General features: G+C 43.6%; 1 protein-coding gene across 2 annotated transcripts in view; it reads right to left on the reverse strand.

The window, feature by feature from the left end:
• Positions 1 to 17045, reverse strand: part of SYNDIG1 (synapse differentiation inducing 1) — a 58493-nt gene that overhangs the window by 25026 nt on the left and 16422 nt on the right. For both annotated transcript variants that reach the window (XM_072333495.1, XM_072333496.1), the window contains exon 3: positions 13218 to 13355. In XM_072333495.1, the coding sequence (XP_072189596.1) occupies positions 13218 to 13355 (138 nt within the window). The remainder of the gene's footprint in view (positions 1 to 13217; positions 13356 to 17045) is intronic.

The following is a 17045-nucleotide window of genomic DNA, read 5'->3' on the forward strand; positions in this document are numbered from 1 at the left end:
AACAACCCAGTGGTGGCAGACAAATGGATAAGATGAACTTAAGGGTCTTTGGCATGCCTAACGTCTATGATTTTATGAGTCATTTCAATCAGAAAAAAAAAGAGGAGATGAAATGTTTGAATGGATGTAAAAAGACATGACATCATGGTTCTGTTTCCTTTCTTTGGAATTAGCAATAAACTGAATTATGCCCAGCCACTTATCATTAACAGAAAGTCTTTAACTTGCTTTTTTTCCAAAATATGTTTCCCCTTTCTCCTAAATCAATTCACTAGAGAAAAGTAAGAGGCTTTCTCTTGTATATGCAGAGAAGAGCAATTTGGCCTTTGAGGAAGTAATAGAATTTCAGGCATTACAAGCAAATCAACAATGTCTCAGCCATATGTACATCCAAACAGCAACTGAAATATTTAACTGCAGCCTTTAGCAGCATTTTCCTATTCTGGCTGTTTAGCTGAACATCCAGTCCTGCTGGGCTGGCTAAAATGCCCTGGTGAAATCCTCTTGGCATTGCTGCTTCTGCCTTTCAGAACACAGCTTTTTGTAGATGACCTGACTTTAAGGTGAGAAGTCAGGATTTTCCTCAGTGGACTTCACAGCTGTAATGCAATGGAAAGCACAGCAATGACAACAAAACAGAAAGGTCCCATGCTGCAGCCAATGTGGATTTGCTCAAATGCAACAGCCATTGGTACAGAAATAAAGAAAAAGAAAAAAAAGCTGCTTACCTTCAGAAGGCCTCTAGTATGCAGAGTCCTCCAGCAAGATACCTTTGCTTCCACTGTCAACCCTTAAATGAGGTCTGGGAAGGAGTGGAGCCAGGATCCAGGACTGCATGCACCTGAGCTCCCCTGGGTTGGCCCTGCCTTTGTACCAGGTGCTCAATCACTGGTTCATGCCATAACTTAGCATTTCCACTACAACAGCACAGTGAAACTTTCAGTGACGTATAATTTCACATAGGTGGTACTCACTGCACCAAGGGCCCTGAGCTAGTTCAGAGACACCACATCATTCATCATTCTTACACAGACATGGGCCTCTCCATTCCACCCTGCTGTGGGGCACAGGAGCCCTTCATCCAAGCTCAGTGTGTTCCCTCATGGTATCTCCTAACCCCAGCCTTGCTCCAAGTCTTTGCTGCTGAACAGAAGCCGCAGTGAAAGAAAGTAGGAACGCTGCCTCTCTTCTGCTTCACACATATTCTGATGCTGGCTGAAGCAATGTCTGGTTACCAGAAGGGTAAGCAGTTATGAGCTGCAATTTCATCTGTAATGCTTGCTCTGACAGTACAAATGGTAGTTTACTGCCTCTTGAAAGCCCATATCTTTGCTCCTGACATCTCAGTGACCCTTGAGACTTTGCATGAGGAAAGAGGGGAATTAAGCCTCCCTTGCTTTAGTTGAATTGACCATTCTAGAATGGCTAAATTGCTTGCAGTGAGGAAAGAGCTTCCCAGATCACCAACACCTTTGGAACCTTCCAGTAATCAGGGAGTTACTGCCTACCCCCACCTCCTCCAGGATTTATACCCCAAACTCTCCTGCTCAAGCTATAAGGACAGTCTGTTTTCAGATGTTCACAAGCCTGGGCTGAAGGTAAAATACAGACCCTAGACACCAAACTCTGCAGGATGTCATGTTAATCCACGTCTGTAGCCAAGATGAAGTATGAGAACTTGGCAAAATGGCAATATAGGAAGCAGGCATCTTATTTTCAAGGCATGGATGGCCATTTGCTCCTGGTGCTGAATATCTGTTCTGAACTATTTATGGCCAAGGAGGTTTCAGGTCTCAAGGCATATGTCATCTTGTAGATGTCCAGACACAAGAACGCCTTCCCAAGATCTGAGGGGACAATGACCTTGGTCTCCAGGAGACATCATGCTCCAAATACCAGTTCTCCTGCCTGTTCAAGGGTTGACACACGGGTGCCTGTTGTTAGGGCTTTTAAGTGATGCAGTGGGTGGTTCTGCGTGGAACCAGGAGTTGGACTTGTGATCCTTAGGAGTCCATTCCAACTTAGGATATTTTGATTGTATGAAAGGGCTCAGCAAATGGTTCCTGTAGGACTTCTCCTTGTATGAGGAAGACACTGCCCTACTGTCACCCCTGGCTGCCTTCTCCCCTTCTCTTTTACTGTAGCTCCAATCTTGTTGCTTCCTGACACCCCTGAGCAAAGAAGATCACTGAGAAATGGTTTTCATGAGGTGACTGGAAATGTGTGAAAAACAATAAATCGTAGTATTACCCTGAGATTTACTTATGCTTATCTCATCAATTTGGGGCTATTATCAGAACTGAGATTGGTATAATTCCACAGACACCTTAAAATGGTATCCCCAAACTTGTTACCCTAGAAAGACCAGAACCTGACCTTTCCATCTCCACTGAGCAAAAGCAACAGCTAACAGATTGTCTGGCCATCACCATTCATAGTAGCACTACTGCCTCCAGTTTCCTGGTTCTTTACTGGCTAATCAAGCAGTCCTGCAGTGCAAAAGCAGTTTTTCCCAGCAACCCATGCAGCAGTACAGAGCCAGATCCCTGTAGGAGCAGAGAAAGCATGTGTTCTCCTGGCAGTTACAACAAATATCCATAGACTGGTAACCCCACAGGATAAGCAGCTAGCACATCTGCCAAGGCTCACAAATGGTGCCACTTCCACATTTTATCCTTGACCCTCAGTGTAGCAATTGCTAGGAACAACAACCTTATTTGCTTTGCTAACAGATGCAGTTACAGATGATGAAGACACCAGGCTGGTGAGGTAGTGGCTGGTACATTAAGAGATGGTGAACATACTGGAAGGCTGATTTTGTGCTGATAATACTGTCACTACCCTGTGCTCACATTGGAGACAGCAAATGATACACGTTCTGCCAAAGAGATCTCACAGAGGTTGTGATTTTCCTTTGCACTGAGGTACGACAGCAATCTCTCAGCTTAATTAGCAATTGCTGAAATATGTCACACTTGGTAGGAGGTAAATTATTTTGGCCTTATCAAATCGTTTTCAAACATGCTGTTTCCTTTGTGGTCACAGAAACATTACAGCCCCAGATCAGCAAGGGGCCTGGTACAAAGGGGAAAAAAACTGTGATAATAACAGAGATCTGTAACAAAACAGCAAATGTAGGGGAACAGGTAACTTTGCTCCAGATCTCACTGTGACTTGGCTCACTGTGAGGCTGTTCAGGTCTGAACAACTTCCCACAATGATGAGAAGCAACTATTTCCCTCAAATTATATTATGACAGACAGCAAGTCAATGTTCTCTTCACACATATTCCATTTCAAAAGCAAAAAGGAAGCTCCCCAGCTCCAGCTGGAGCCCCAAGTATGATCTCTGATGCTGAGAGTTCAGATTCCTACCATTTGACCTCGTTTTTTTCACTAAAGACATCTTGAATTTATAGGCTCGGTGCAAAAGAGTTCTATTATCAACATCTAAAGCTAGAAACCTCACATTTGACTGCGAAAGGCACTCATCATCCCAGCAAAACCCAGGACGGCACAAGAGGAAAGTAAGTTCAACCTGTAGATTGGTGGTGGTATAACCATACCCAGCAGGACACAGTTTTATCTTTCAAGCTATTGGTAACAGAGTGCACCAGAACACTTGTACTTCTTGCAGGACAGATTTCTCCCTTTTATATATTCTCTTACACTTAAAAAGATCTTTTCTGGTATAAAGTGCATTGATACTAAGACTGCCTGAAATGTGCTGCTTTAATTGAAACAGTATAACTTCTGCTTGTAATTAATCCCTAATGGGTTTTGCAGATAGGCTCATTCTTTTATCCTGGGCCTTAGAAGAAGAGGAATTTTCAACTCAAGGTGCACTGAGCCCTAGAGGCAGAGAGATCAACACCAGTGTGTGCAGAAGCTGACTGCAAGACTGGCAATGCAGGGAGAGGGAGGCCATGCAAAGGCCAGAGCATCTCTCTCATGCTGCCTTACCAGCAGTCCCCCTGTAGACGCACTCTCTGCAAATAAAGAAGCAAGACTGGCTCAGTCTTTCTTGAGGCACAGCTGTACCAAAAATCACTTCCATGCCAAATCTAGCAGAGATACAGTCTTCAAATGTACTTATTACTGCTTTGAGCAATGACAGATGAGAGAAACTTGACAGAAACCTGTGCCTCTATGCATACAGTAAGGGCTGAATCACCATATAAATCCAGGAGATTACAGCTGCTTCCAAGAGTGAGTGCTGCTATTAGAGTATTCCTACCACGACTTGCTCCTGTCACCAGAAGGAGCAAGGACCCCCCTCAGTCTGTCACCAAAACTGCTTGCTGAGGGAATGAACCTCCAGTATTAATGAACTCTGCAGGAATGTACTCAGCTCCCTGTTCTTGTGCACTGATGTGGTGATCTGCCCAAACACAGGGTGTCTGGGCTGCCTGGTGGTTATGAGGGCAGGGCTCCTAGGCTGCATCACCAACACAGCTGGAACACTGCTACTGCCTTCCCATGATGAAGGCCTTTTTGATTCCGAGACTTTGGTTCCCTCAGTGAAGCAGAGCCAAAGCGATGCCCCATTTAGTGTGTGTGGAGCAAAGGCTGATTTGGGCCTGATGTTCACACAGGAATACAGGAGCTCTGAATTGAGACACTTGATTTCATCCCAAGCTACAGAGAAAAGTTGCTTTTGAAGCCTACCTTGGATATTTCTTAAATGCCACTTCCTTCTAATCCGTTTCCAACATTTCTCCTGCATAACTTTAAGAATTGTGTGGAGAACATAAACCTCCACTTGCAGTTTATGATCAAGATACAGACTCGCAATATTACTAATTCCCCAGGCTGAATCCAACACCCTGAAACACTTGGAGATTTCTTGCCGTTAATAAAGAAATGAGGGGGAACTAATGCTGCTCATTCCTCTTCCAGTCAGAATGAGTACATGCACTTGAAATTTCTAAAATGATCTGTTTTCCAATCAGCAGACATGCGAAGTTTGCATTATGGTTTTGTTGTTATTATGCAACACAGAAGTTATTACAAATGGGGGAGAGAGTCGTGAAGCATCATTTCTATGACACAATTAGATTTAGAATATCTAAAGGCTTAAAACAAGGTTGATGAGGGGAAAAATGCTGAAGTGTTGACAGAACAAAGTGAGATACGATAAGAATAAGAACCAATCCCCACGTGATTTAAATATTCATTAAAATCATAGAAATGCTGGAAGCCCTCAGAGACAAGATTATTTTTCCACCACAATTTAGGAATAGCCACTGTATGTCACATGGCAAGATGATCTTCAGCAGTTTTAACAACAGAAAGCTTTCAGATACAGGTGAGACATCCTCAGGACACATCAGGAAAGGCCCAGGTCCACTCAGGTTCAGTCTATTTGTCACAGCTGTGCTTCAAGTTGAGACTACACAGACACAGCAAATCCTTAGCAAAGATAATTTGGACAATGTTTGGACCAGTACTGTGGAAAAGTCCCATAAGGTCACTTCAGTTATTGCTTTACAATAACTCCTGTGTAAGTGCAAGCTCCTAATTAATTGCTTAATTAGTCGTAGTCAGTAGAAACCTGCCTAGAACAATGCCATCTGTGCTACAAGGTCAAGGAACGAGGACATGTTCAGCAAAATTATTGAGTGCAGTGTCTTGAATGAAATCCAGAAATCCCAACTGGGACAATTACTATTTAAATTTGCCCAAAGGCCCGTGTCTTGGGACAGATCCCATTTCCTGGGATATCACCCCTAGGAGGATTTCAAATGTACTGCCTGCCATTACCAGCACAAGGACTACTTTCAGCTTTTGAAATTCATCCCTGCTGTAGCAAAGGGAAGTGCAGGAAGCAGTTGCCAGGCTTTGACCCATGGGCGGGGTATTCTACACCTATTTTTGATCCCTACTATGGAGTGGGAGTATGATTCCTTCCAGAGACACTCCCTCAGATGAGTGAGCAAAAAAATATCCAAATCCCATCCAGGGATGACCCCCTGAACAGCCCTGAGAAGAGAAGAATCAACCTCTCCTCCTCCTTGCTTTAGAGATGGGAGCCCTTAAAGAGAAGACCTTCATGATAAACCTTGTGATACAACTCATGATGCTACGAGGGGCAGTGACAGAAATTCTCCTTTATTTTCAGGGAGGAGGTGGCTAGTGACAAGAAACAGAGATTGTTGCAGCCTGATTCTTTGGACAAAGTCCTTTAGGGTAACGGCATAACAGCAGCTGATCTACCTATGGAATCACATGCCATACCACAGTTTGCAAGTACCTATGATTATGAACAAAGTAAGGAAGTTCTATTACTGCCTGGTGCACCTTATAGCTAGGGAGTATCTCAGAGAGGCAATGACATGAACTACAGGAGTTTCTCTGTGTGTATGTATAGCATCACCCCATTGCTTATTCTCCATTGGCCATCTACACAGTGAGGACCGGGAATTTCAGATAATAGCTGTTCTGAATTTTGTTCTTTCTTGCAGATTTCATGATGGCAAAGCACTCTCTAAGGAAGCCAGGATGAGGAACACAGTGAAACAGAGATTGCCACTTCCATCTATCCATGGATCGTGCTCCATGCTGTGATCCCTCTACTTCATCCGTGTCTTCTCCTACTCTATTGGAGGAAGCCAAATTCCTCTGTGAATGAGTATGGACTTCCATTCACTCAAGTAACCCTGATTATTTCACACCCCCTTGGGAAATAATACAAGATATGCCAAGATGTGGAAATGTCATTCATAACTTACTGTTCATCGTTTCCCATAATGAATATATTTTAATACTACACTGGCACAGGGAAGAGGAGAAGAGCAGGAAAAAAGTGTTTGGTTTTTTATCTTTTGTTCCTGAGCACATAAAATGCTACATTAGTTTTATTTCCAGGAGTACATTAAGATCACGTGTCTTGATAGGTGCATTTTAATATCCTGCCTACCTCTGAGGAGACGGCTGGAGGCAAAGAATCCACCAAATGCAGTTGTTTAGATTAGGAAATGGTGTTTGGGAACAATGCAATAACATTAGATAATGAACTAATCTTTCACTTCCCAGTGAAATATTTCAACCACTTTAGGTACGATAGAAACAAGTGCTGGAAGAAGCTACCAAAGAGACTGGTAAGAGGTAACACCAAAGCTCTAGCAGATCTATGCAAGAACAGTTAATGCAGCAAAGCACCAGTCTATCTATATTCCTCTGGCAACCCTAATTTCTAGTGGCTGCCTCAAAGAAGCTGCTCGTGATTGGTTCAGTGTTCTGTCCTGGAACCAAGAGCAACATCCCCATTTACTTTAATAGGATGGATTTATTTCTTATTGCTCTCCTTGACTCTCTTTTACATTGCACTGGCACATAACTTAACCTTACAGAGGTCCTTATGAGCACTGCCACTAACATCTCTTCATAGCATCACGGAATCACGGAACAGTTTGGGTTGGAAGGGACTCGTGTCTTCCAAGAGCTTTTCTGCAGCCCATTTGAAAAAAAGATATGTAGATTATAATCGGAAGTGATCGTTTCACTTTGTTGTGCATTCAAATAAAGTAGTAAATTCAGTCATGCTCACCACAGCAGCTACTGAAGGATAGAACTGTGCATTCAAGATTAGAATGTAGCCCTGAGTCTGGTACACAATGTTTATCTCTGAGAAGAAAAAGAATACCTGAGTATTCTGCAAACTGATAAAAGGTTAACCTTAAATCTTTGCCGCTGAAAACATCTACACATTTTACCTCTGAATATATTACACTTCAAATGTGTATATCTTGGGGTTTTTTTTGGATTTGTGTTGGAAAAAAGATTTCTCTGAGCTGTCTCAGTGAGAGATGAAAGAAAGATCTATTATATAAACTGTACCCAAAGACCTGCTCTAGAAATACATTCTGTTCTTCTTGCCGCTGGAGAATTCAAGGGACATCGTCACATCACCGGGCTTCTGCTGCAGCCACTGAAGAAGCATGTAAAGATTTTTGGCCTCCTTGACAACCAAGGCAGACAGTGAATTGAGTGAATCTGTGGGTAGCACAGGCACACTGAGCTTAGAGCACAAGTAACTTGTTGAAGGTGCATTATTCTGTACTGAAACACTTCTTCGTAAGCCTGTGAAATAATGAACCGATACATGAGCAACAAAAAGTAACAGCAGGACAAAAAGAGGATGCTAGGTGGGAACAGTGTTTTATAGCCTTGAAGCATGACTACTAATACATCTCTTGGCTCCTGCTGTCTCAGCATAATGTGTGAGACATAAACGTCTGACAGTGAGCAACTCATGTTCAAAGTTTGCCATTGTTCAGGATGTTCTCGTTAATAAAAGAGACCCCCATCTCCTCAAGCATTTCAGATTGCTCTCTCTTCTGTCCCAAAACTTTACTGTAATTAAACACTTGCATAATGAATCAAGCTCTCCTGGGAATGTTACGTGTGAGCTACCTTCCCAATTATTTAAAATTAGCTTAAGGGCTGAAGCAATCAGGCCACTCATTAATCTAATCTCCTTTTTGTCGTTGCAGTTCGTGACTTGGAAATGTGACCACAAGATCAAACGGACAAAGAAGAATGAAGAGGAAATTACACAAGACATTTATAAAGTTTCCTAGCTCAAGACTTCACCTACAGCACAATGAAATCAGCAGTGCTGACATGCTACACTAATGGCCATTCTTTGTGTGCATAAACATCTCTCTTCTCAGGACAAGACTACCCTGAAGGGAAAAGTCAGCACAAGCAAAGTCTACCCTTGCTCTTACTGCTGGCTGGGAGCCATCTCCAGCCCAGAAAGCAGGGAACTGGAAGAGCTGGTAGTTAACAACCCCACTTCAGAGTACCTATGATTATCTGGGGTAGAGCTGGCTACTGGCAACCCCCAGCTTCCCCATGCAACACATACTTCCTTCTTGGTAATGTCCTTCCTTCCTTCTTGAAAAGGCTGAGGGACCCTCATATTCATTTCCGATAAACAGCATGACAATGAAACACACAGAGAGTGCCTGAGCCCAGCTGCTATGGGACTGACAACCCCATGACTAAGACTGAAGGGACATGAGCATGTGTGATGACATTTCCTTGCCATCCACCTGCCTCTGGATAGCAAGAAAATGTCATCACACATGCTCATGTCGTGGCTGCTATGGGACTGAAAAACCCCTTTATGAATGTGGCTAAAGAAAACATTATCTGTTTCTTGAGATAACTACTGAGAGGAAGTCCCAAAGCTTATGGCTTATTCCAAGCAGATGCTCCAACCCTATGTGACATGAGGGTGTGAGAGCTGTAGGTAGCTGGAACTGAAGACATGCAAGCATATTCTGTTTTCTGAATGGAGAAATGTGGAGAAGAGAGGAAAAAATATCTCACCAGCACCACCAGTATGTTTGGTGGTGTGATCTGTCATACCACTGAGCTACCTCATGTTTTTCCTGGATGAAATGGAGTCTATGAGCTGGATTTCCAATGAAACTCCAATGAATACTTCCCTGTCCTTTTAGTAGTGGCTAGATATTAACATTTGATGCATAGAAGCAAAAAAATTAAAATACATTAATGCATGTTAAGCATTTGATCTCTGGTCTCTGATAAAGTTTAAGTTCATATTGTCTTCTTCCTCCCTCTGGGGACGTGGGCATTAATGCTCTTTTTTAACTAGTGACCACTGTATTGTAAAAATACATTTTTTTCAAAGCCTCTGTCTGTGAAAATTGGATAGAAAGTAACCAAAAGCTTCAGAACTTATCGTGAAGAGAGATAAGCTGCTCTTTTGTCTTATCCCATTCACCTCATGTCCACACGAATACAAGAGAGCACAGTCCTTACTTTTCTTTGAAGGTATTCCAAGTGATGATGTTTAGGGTTGTGTCACTCAAGCAATCTACAGGTTGGGGAATAATTACAGTGCCATGTATTTCTCAATCCCTGTGTGCGAGAATTGATTGCTACACAGATTAACCACAGCAGATGGGAAGTGATTGCTCTCATGTGCTTGGATTTCAGGGTGCTGCCTTGCAGACTGCATGTGCTGCCAAGAAGAAGAGCAGGGATGGGATTTGGAGGCTCTATAAGCACCTAAGCATGCAGAAAAGAGTCTGGTGGGATTTTCCAGGTGTGTGTTTATGCCTTCTGAAAATCCCTATAAACCTTTCTTGGCATTTCTCAGTCTGAGAAGGCTAGTTGATACCTGGTTCCTGCTGCTGGCAGCAGAAGCAGGGAATGAGCAGCCCATGAAGGTTTATGCTGGCAGACACTGTGAGGCTCAGTGGGAAGGATTAAAGCTGACAAAGATGTTATACAGTCCACAGGCTAGGAAAATCTTCCTGTCAGTCAGAGATGAATCCAAGGATGTTACACAGAAGCTGTGTAGAGGAGGTGTTGTACCACTGCTGTTGCTGTTCTGGCCCAGTTGGCATCTCCAGGATGCTTTGGTGGGGACTTCCTAGGGCTAAGGGGAGGTCTCACCACATCCCATCACATCCCACAGGAGAATAGGTACAAAAGCAAAGCTCATCCACATCAGCAAAGGCTTAGCTCTCTGACCAAGTACTTTTTTCTAAAGAAGGGAAAGAGACACGTGTCAAGCTGTTGCCCTCTTTCCTTTCATCCAAAAGAGGATTTGGGCGAAAAGCTCCTGTAGAGGACACCTTGTGCTGAGCAGCAATGGGACACTCGTCCTGATCTCACCATTCCTCCCAGTGCTGGTTTCACCCAGCAGAAATATCTGCTCCGAGGCATTGCTGGGACCACAGGAGTAAGTGTGAAGGAGCACAGGTTGTGCTGACAGTGATTGATTGGGAGCTGAAGGCGAGAGCAGGGCTTGGCAGCCCCAAGTTGTGGGTGTAAATTTTAGTGGGAAGAAAAGCAGTACTCAAAACAGAAGCAAATAAATGAGCAAGCACATAGCATAGAGATGGCCTTGGGCTCTCTCTTTTACTGACAGAAGATGTAAAGCAACGACTCTCAGCTTTGCTTGGGAAAGGAAGATCACCAGGCAATGCTCTACTAGCAGCACAAATGTGTCTCCAGTAAACCAGGCCTAGATCTGCAGATGTATTGCACAGCTGAAGGTGCCCTGTTTTTCAGAAAAGTTTGCCACGGGTGCTAAGTCCTGGTACAAAGAATCCAGCCATCACCTCTGACATTCCTACCTGTTGCAGCTTTTTGTTGCAGACTGGGTCTTTCTGTAAAATTACCCAGGAGACTTTTGTACATGTGAAATAGTCAAGAGCTCAAGCAGCTTCAAAAAGGATTGGGATGCAAGCGTCAAATTTTAATCATTAGTTACAGTTCTGGCTTTTGACAGAGAATGGGGAATGTTAGCGTACCCTTTTGTACTAACAAGGGAGCTCAAATGTTATCCAGGACCTTCAGTTGAAAGATCTCTATAAATAGAAGTCAGATGCTAACAGGACATAATGTTTTACTATCTCACATATAAAAGATCATTCTGAATGCTACCTCATTCCTCACCTTGTTTTTTAAAGAAGGAAATTAAATGAAAAGGACTGTCCTAATCCATCATTAAGCCTGTCAGTTTCAGAAGCATCCATGAACACTTTGCTCTACCATGGTCACTGACATCAGAAACCCCAGGGATCAATCAGCAAGTCACTGATCTTGACACCATGCTGGTAAGAATTGCATACCACAAAGGTGAGCACTCCTCTTCCAAGAGCATCTTATTCCCTGTCTTCATGCAACCTTTTCCAACTGTGTATGCTCCTATTGAGGCAGCAAGTTAGTGCTGACCCCTGGGATCAGCTCATAGCTATTACGAATGCTTTTCAGCCATACTGCTTTTTTTGCTTTATTACATTGTTTGTTTTGCATTTATAGGTCTGCACTCCGCTTTCATTGCTTGGATAAAACTAGCTAGCAGTCCCCAGGCCTCCTGAAGGAAAGAAATTACTGAATGCACTGTTTTTCCCAACATAGAGCAAATATTGTGCCAATGATCTCTGACCTGGATCCCTTCTTTGGCTGTAGTTTTGGTGAAAAATCCTGCCTGTTCCACATATGTGAGGGGTTGTGTGGCCATCAAAACTGCTAATAAATAGCTCTGCCTGAAGTACCTAACAGCAGAATACCGAAGTGTATGCGACTCTCTCCCAGTGCTTTACTTTGTGCTGTCATCATCATCAGGTAAATCCTTTGACCCGAACTTGAGAAATCAATAGCACTCAGCCAAGGAAACCTGTTAATTTTCACTGGACAAATTTTAATCATCTCAGAGGCTTCAAAGTTCAGTGACAGACACTTCATTTAAATTAAAAAAGGAGTAGTGCTGTATCTCTTTACTTGATATTAAAGAGTAGGATTCTTCAGATCTGAAGTGCCTGCTCTGGCCTGACATACAGCAAGTGCTGGTAGGTGTTTAGAGGAGGCAGATTAGAAAGGCAGGCAAGAGGATGAATAATTTTGGTGCCGTGGAGTAGAAAGTACCGTTTCCAACAGGCACTTCTACCATCAGCAGACAGAAATATAACTGAATGTTTCCTTGTAGTCAAAGAACAGACTTCCAGTGTGACTCTTCTGTCATGTTACATTATCGGCCATGCTGGGAAACTCAATAATTACTCTGCAGGCACCACTGAAGACATACTTGTTGAAATAAATGATGGGGCATTAGGTGGTTGTTAGGCACAGGCTGGAAATCAGCAAGACTGTCTCACAGAGGAAACAAACTGAAACAACATTGCTTTTCTGATTAAAAAAAAATAAGTACTTCTGTGTCAAAATTGGACAAGAAGAACAGGTTGAGCAATTCTTCATGGCGAAAGGAAATTTCCCTGGGAAGAAAATCCATTTCTGCGGAACAGAAATGAATTTTCTGCTGTTGGTTTTCTTTTCAAGATGATCAGTTTGGCAACTAATAAATGAGTTTTTGGAATGGCAAGCCTGAATGTTTGATACAGCGAGGGTGCTTTCCACTCACAAGTCCTACACAGAGAATACCCTAAGCTGGATGTTGTATAATCAGATATGGAATCTATTGTCAATTAAACCTAAAATACTTTATGGACTACTTGCTCACTAGAATGCCTCACAAGACAACCACCACCACCACGGAGATTTATGAAGGCGGAGAAGTGTCCCACACACAATACTCTGTTTAACCACCTCCCACCATTCTGAAATACTGTTCTGCCCACAGGTGGTTCTTGGTGACCCTTCCCCGCTAGTGTGAGATGATGGTTACTTTGTGGATTCAAAGCCATAGATTAGCAAGATACGTTTTAGCATTACCTCATGAGACAGGTAAAAGGCAGCAATTCCCAATGGCCAGAAGCAGCAGAGCATGGAGAACACAGTGAGGCCTAGATGATCTCTTGGTGGCATCATTAGGAAATTGTCTTCACTTTCAGTGTCACTTGAGTAGTCACTCTGGAAAAGCAAGAGAGAGAAATGTACAAGTGCTGATTAATGATATTACTTCTCCTCTTTCACGGACCATGACTGTGATCATCCACTAATAGTAATCCCACCAATTGCCCCGGGACATTTCCTCAATAGACCTCCAGCACTCATGGAGGATGGCTTTTGGTATCCCACCTTGAGGTCTCAATCATACACATGGTCAGTTCTGGGAGCATCTGTTTCCTGATTCAGGGCTCACACAAATAGTGTCAAGGGACAGGAAGACAACAGGCTGTCAAGGAACAGCAGCGGGCAAGATTGCAGAGTGAAAGATGATCTCAGTGAGGTCCATGGTCATTCCCCCTGCTAAGTGAGCCACTCCCTGCAGCCTCCACGAGACAGAAAGGGAACTGTTGCAAAAACTGTGAACGTGACAGTGGATGAAGAGGAGAAATAAACTTTGCTGAGAGAAGGGAGGTGTTTACTTCCCAGATACAGAGAACTTCGAAATAAAAAGAACAAGTCCGTGCATCACACCACAGGAAATCATTCACACAGGAAGAAGGTAGAAAGAAATTCTTCTCTTGCAAGATAAATTTAAGATGCAATTTCTTCACATTCAGCAAGTGCCCTGTGAGTAGGTAATTTCTGATCAGACAGCTCTGCTGTCCGGCAGAAAAAAAAACCACAAGAAAGCCCAGTAAGTGAAAGCAGAGCAGATGAAGAGCTGACATAAGGTGCAGATTTTTAACAGTGATGGTGATGAACACTTCTCTGCAGCGGTAATGGATTTTCTATTACACCAAGCTCTTTTTTAAAATGAGGCTAGCTATCCCTAAAAGCTGCATGCTTTACCTAAATCAGGACATTGGAAGTGAGCAAAGGGTCTCCAGACAGCCTGCCCCGGATGCTGGTGGCATGCTGGAGGCTGGAATTGGTGGCCACACAGTCCCTCCCAGCAGAAAAACACCGCTCATGCTGGAGAAGTCAGACAATGAGCTCTGCTGTGAACCTTGGCTGACAGCAGTCTTTGATGGATTTTCAGGAAACAGCCCTTTTGGTATCACTCCTTTTTTTTCCCTTCAAAGCAATCATTTCAGTTGCACACACACTGCATACAAAAGTAATTTCTGGTATGGCCCTTTGAGATCTGCTTTAAATCCAGATGGTTCAGGAGTCTGTTTTTGACAAGGGCCAACACAATGCAACTATAAGACAATATGAGCTCTATTTCCCTCTCCACAATGCCTGTTTTGGTGATGTGGTGAGCACAGTGCCCTATTCTGACCAGCAATCTGCATCCCTTTGCTCTTCTGCAGGCACCCTGAGTTCACCTAAATGCAGCAGATGGTGATGGCAGTGGTGCTGGATGGCAGCTTTCCCACCAAGGGCTGCAGTTTATTACCGCTCACCTCAGCACACTTACTTCTCACTGAGCAGCATCTGGCTGATGATTCCTTAGTGGGTTATGCCTCTAAAACCTGTTGCCACTGTGGATTCTTTTGGCCTGGCAATGCTTTAGTTATCTGCCTGTTTATTTGTCATTTATTTTTACCATTTGGAGTTTTGAAGTTGCTCCCATTCCCTTTTAAATGTGTTTAAACAATCCATTGTCCTGACCTGGTCCAAACACCTCTTGCTTTCCCAGCTCCCAGCCTAACATGCAACATCAGTCAAGCAGCCAACCCAAATGGGCTCACAGGGCTCTTTCCTTGCTAGGAAAGCTCTTCATGCTTAACTTTACAAAGCCAAAATGTTTCAGGGGGAAAAAAGTCCTTGATGAACATGTCCATGTCCGTTCTTCCTCACATGTCCCTGGATTTTGATCAACTGTTCGTGATGTTCTCTAGACATTCACAGCCAGTCTGTCTACAGCTCATAAGCAACATGCATTCAACACATTGCTTCTGGAAGAGGATTACCACAGACAGCAATAAACAAATCCATACCAGACCAGGCCAGCTGCCATAGCCTCCTAAATCACACTCCTTATCCTGCAGAGCAGTAATAACAGCCATAAAGCAAATATCCCTAATCTGAGTGTGAATGACAGTGGCTCCCATCCAACAGCCCTCTGCATCCATTGGAAGGCACTTGTGGATGGCAGCACTCCTGTGACTTTACAGGTGGACCAACTGCCACAACAAGATTAGGGAGATACCTCTATTCCCTCAGGCACATTAACTGAAAGAGTAATATTACACAACTCAAAATAAGCATCCACCAATGTCCTCTTTTTGCCTTACATCTGACCCACTCTTGTGGCCTGTTAATAATTTGCCTGTGAAGGCAAAGGGACATAAAGCATGTCCTGTGGAGCTGGGTCAATGGTCCATCAAGCCCTGGGCCCTGCTTCTGACACCAGCAGCAGGACATACTTTACAGGGAGCTCATGTAAACCTGGACACTGTGCATCCACTCCTTGTGCTCTTCCAGCATCCACAACTGTTGCACGAAAGATACTAGCAAGAAAAGCTGTACCCATTGCTTTTAATACCACTTTATGGGTTCTTTGTCCATGAACCAGTCTAATCACTACCTCACATGTGAAGAAAAATTCTTTGTTATCTGTGTTCAAACAGCTCCCTCAGTTTTCCTCTGCTTCTACTATGGCAGGTTTGCTGAGCAGCAGATCCGCATTCATCTTGTTCTTTGCCTTCATGATCTTGATCCTCATGGGTCCCCTCCAACTCAGGATGTTCTATGATTTCCTTACTCTTATTTATCGTCATTATCTTCTTCAGAAGCAGGGACCACAAACACACGTACCACGTGGAAAGCGGGTTGCAGAGAGCTTTCACGCATCAACAAAATGCTGCCTATCTCATCCTCGATAACATCCTTTACCACAGCCAATATTTTGCTGACTTATCAGCTTGGCCTCTGCACTCTATGCTCTGAGGCCAGTCTCTTCCCCAAGCTGCAGCTCACAGATACAAGCTCAGCATCAAGTCCACACGGATTTCATTATTTTTCCATAAACATATTTGTTTTCATTTATTTACATTGAAACACATCTGCCACTCAGTTTTTGCAGCCTTTACAGAGCTTCTCTCCAGTGGGCAGGCACCTCCCAGGGCTGTCCAAACACTTCCTAGATTTCTGGTCCCAGGGAAGGCTGAGGGCAATACAGATGTCAGGGGAAATTCTTCTCTCAGAGGGCAGTGAGAGGCTGACACTGCTGCTCAGAGAAACTGTAGGTGCCCCATCCCCAGAGGTGTTCAAAGGCAGGTTGGTCGGGGCCCTAGGCAGTCCAATGCCTCATTTAGTGGTTAGCAACCCTGCCCATGGCAGGGGATTGGAAGCAGATGGCCTTTAAGGTCCCTTCCAAACCAAGCATTTCCATGATTGTATGAGTCTCACCCCAATGCTGCCTGTGCAGTCTGGCAGATTTAAGAGAAAACGTACAAATGATGGGACTTAATTCACATAAAAACTCTTTGTGGCCTTCTCTTTGTATTGCAAGAGAGATACAGACAGGAGGTGCTTGGATATGATGTGAGGAGCAGTAAGATGGAGCAAGACATGGCTTAGGATTCACTTTCCATCTTTGTGTTTTTATGCTCATGTCAAAGGGATGAGTTCTCATAGAAGCAGCTGACAATTCATAGAGAGGGGGGAAAAAAAGGAAGACTTAGCTTGAAAACCAGACATTTCTTCTCTTCTTTTACTCCCCAGAAGATTCCATTTATTTCACTTTCCAGAGACCGTTTCCAG

This window comes from Excalfactoria chinensis, chromosome 3 (genome assembly GCF_039878825.1).
Source record: "Excalfactoria chinensis isolate bCotChi1 chromosome 3, bCotChi1.hap2, whole genome shotgun sequence".
Lineage (NCBI taxonomy): Eukaryota > Metazoa > Chordata > Aves > Galliformes > Phasianidae > Excalfactoria > Excalfactoria chinensis.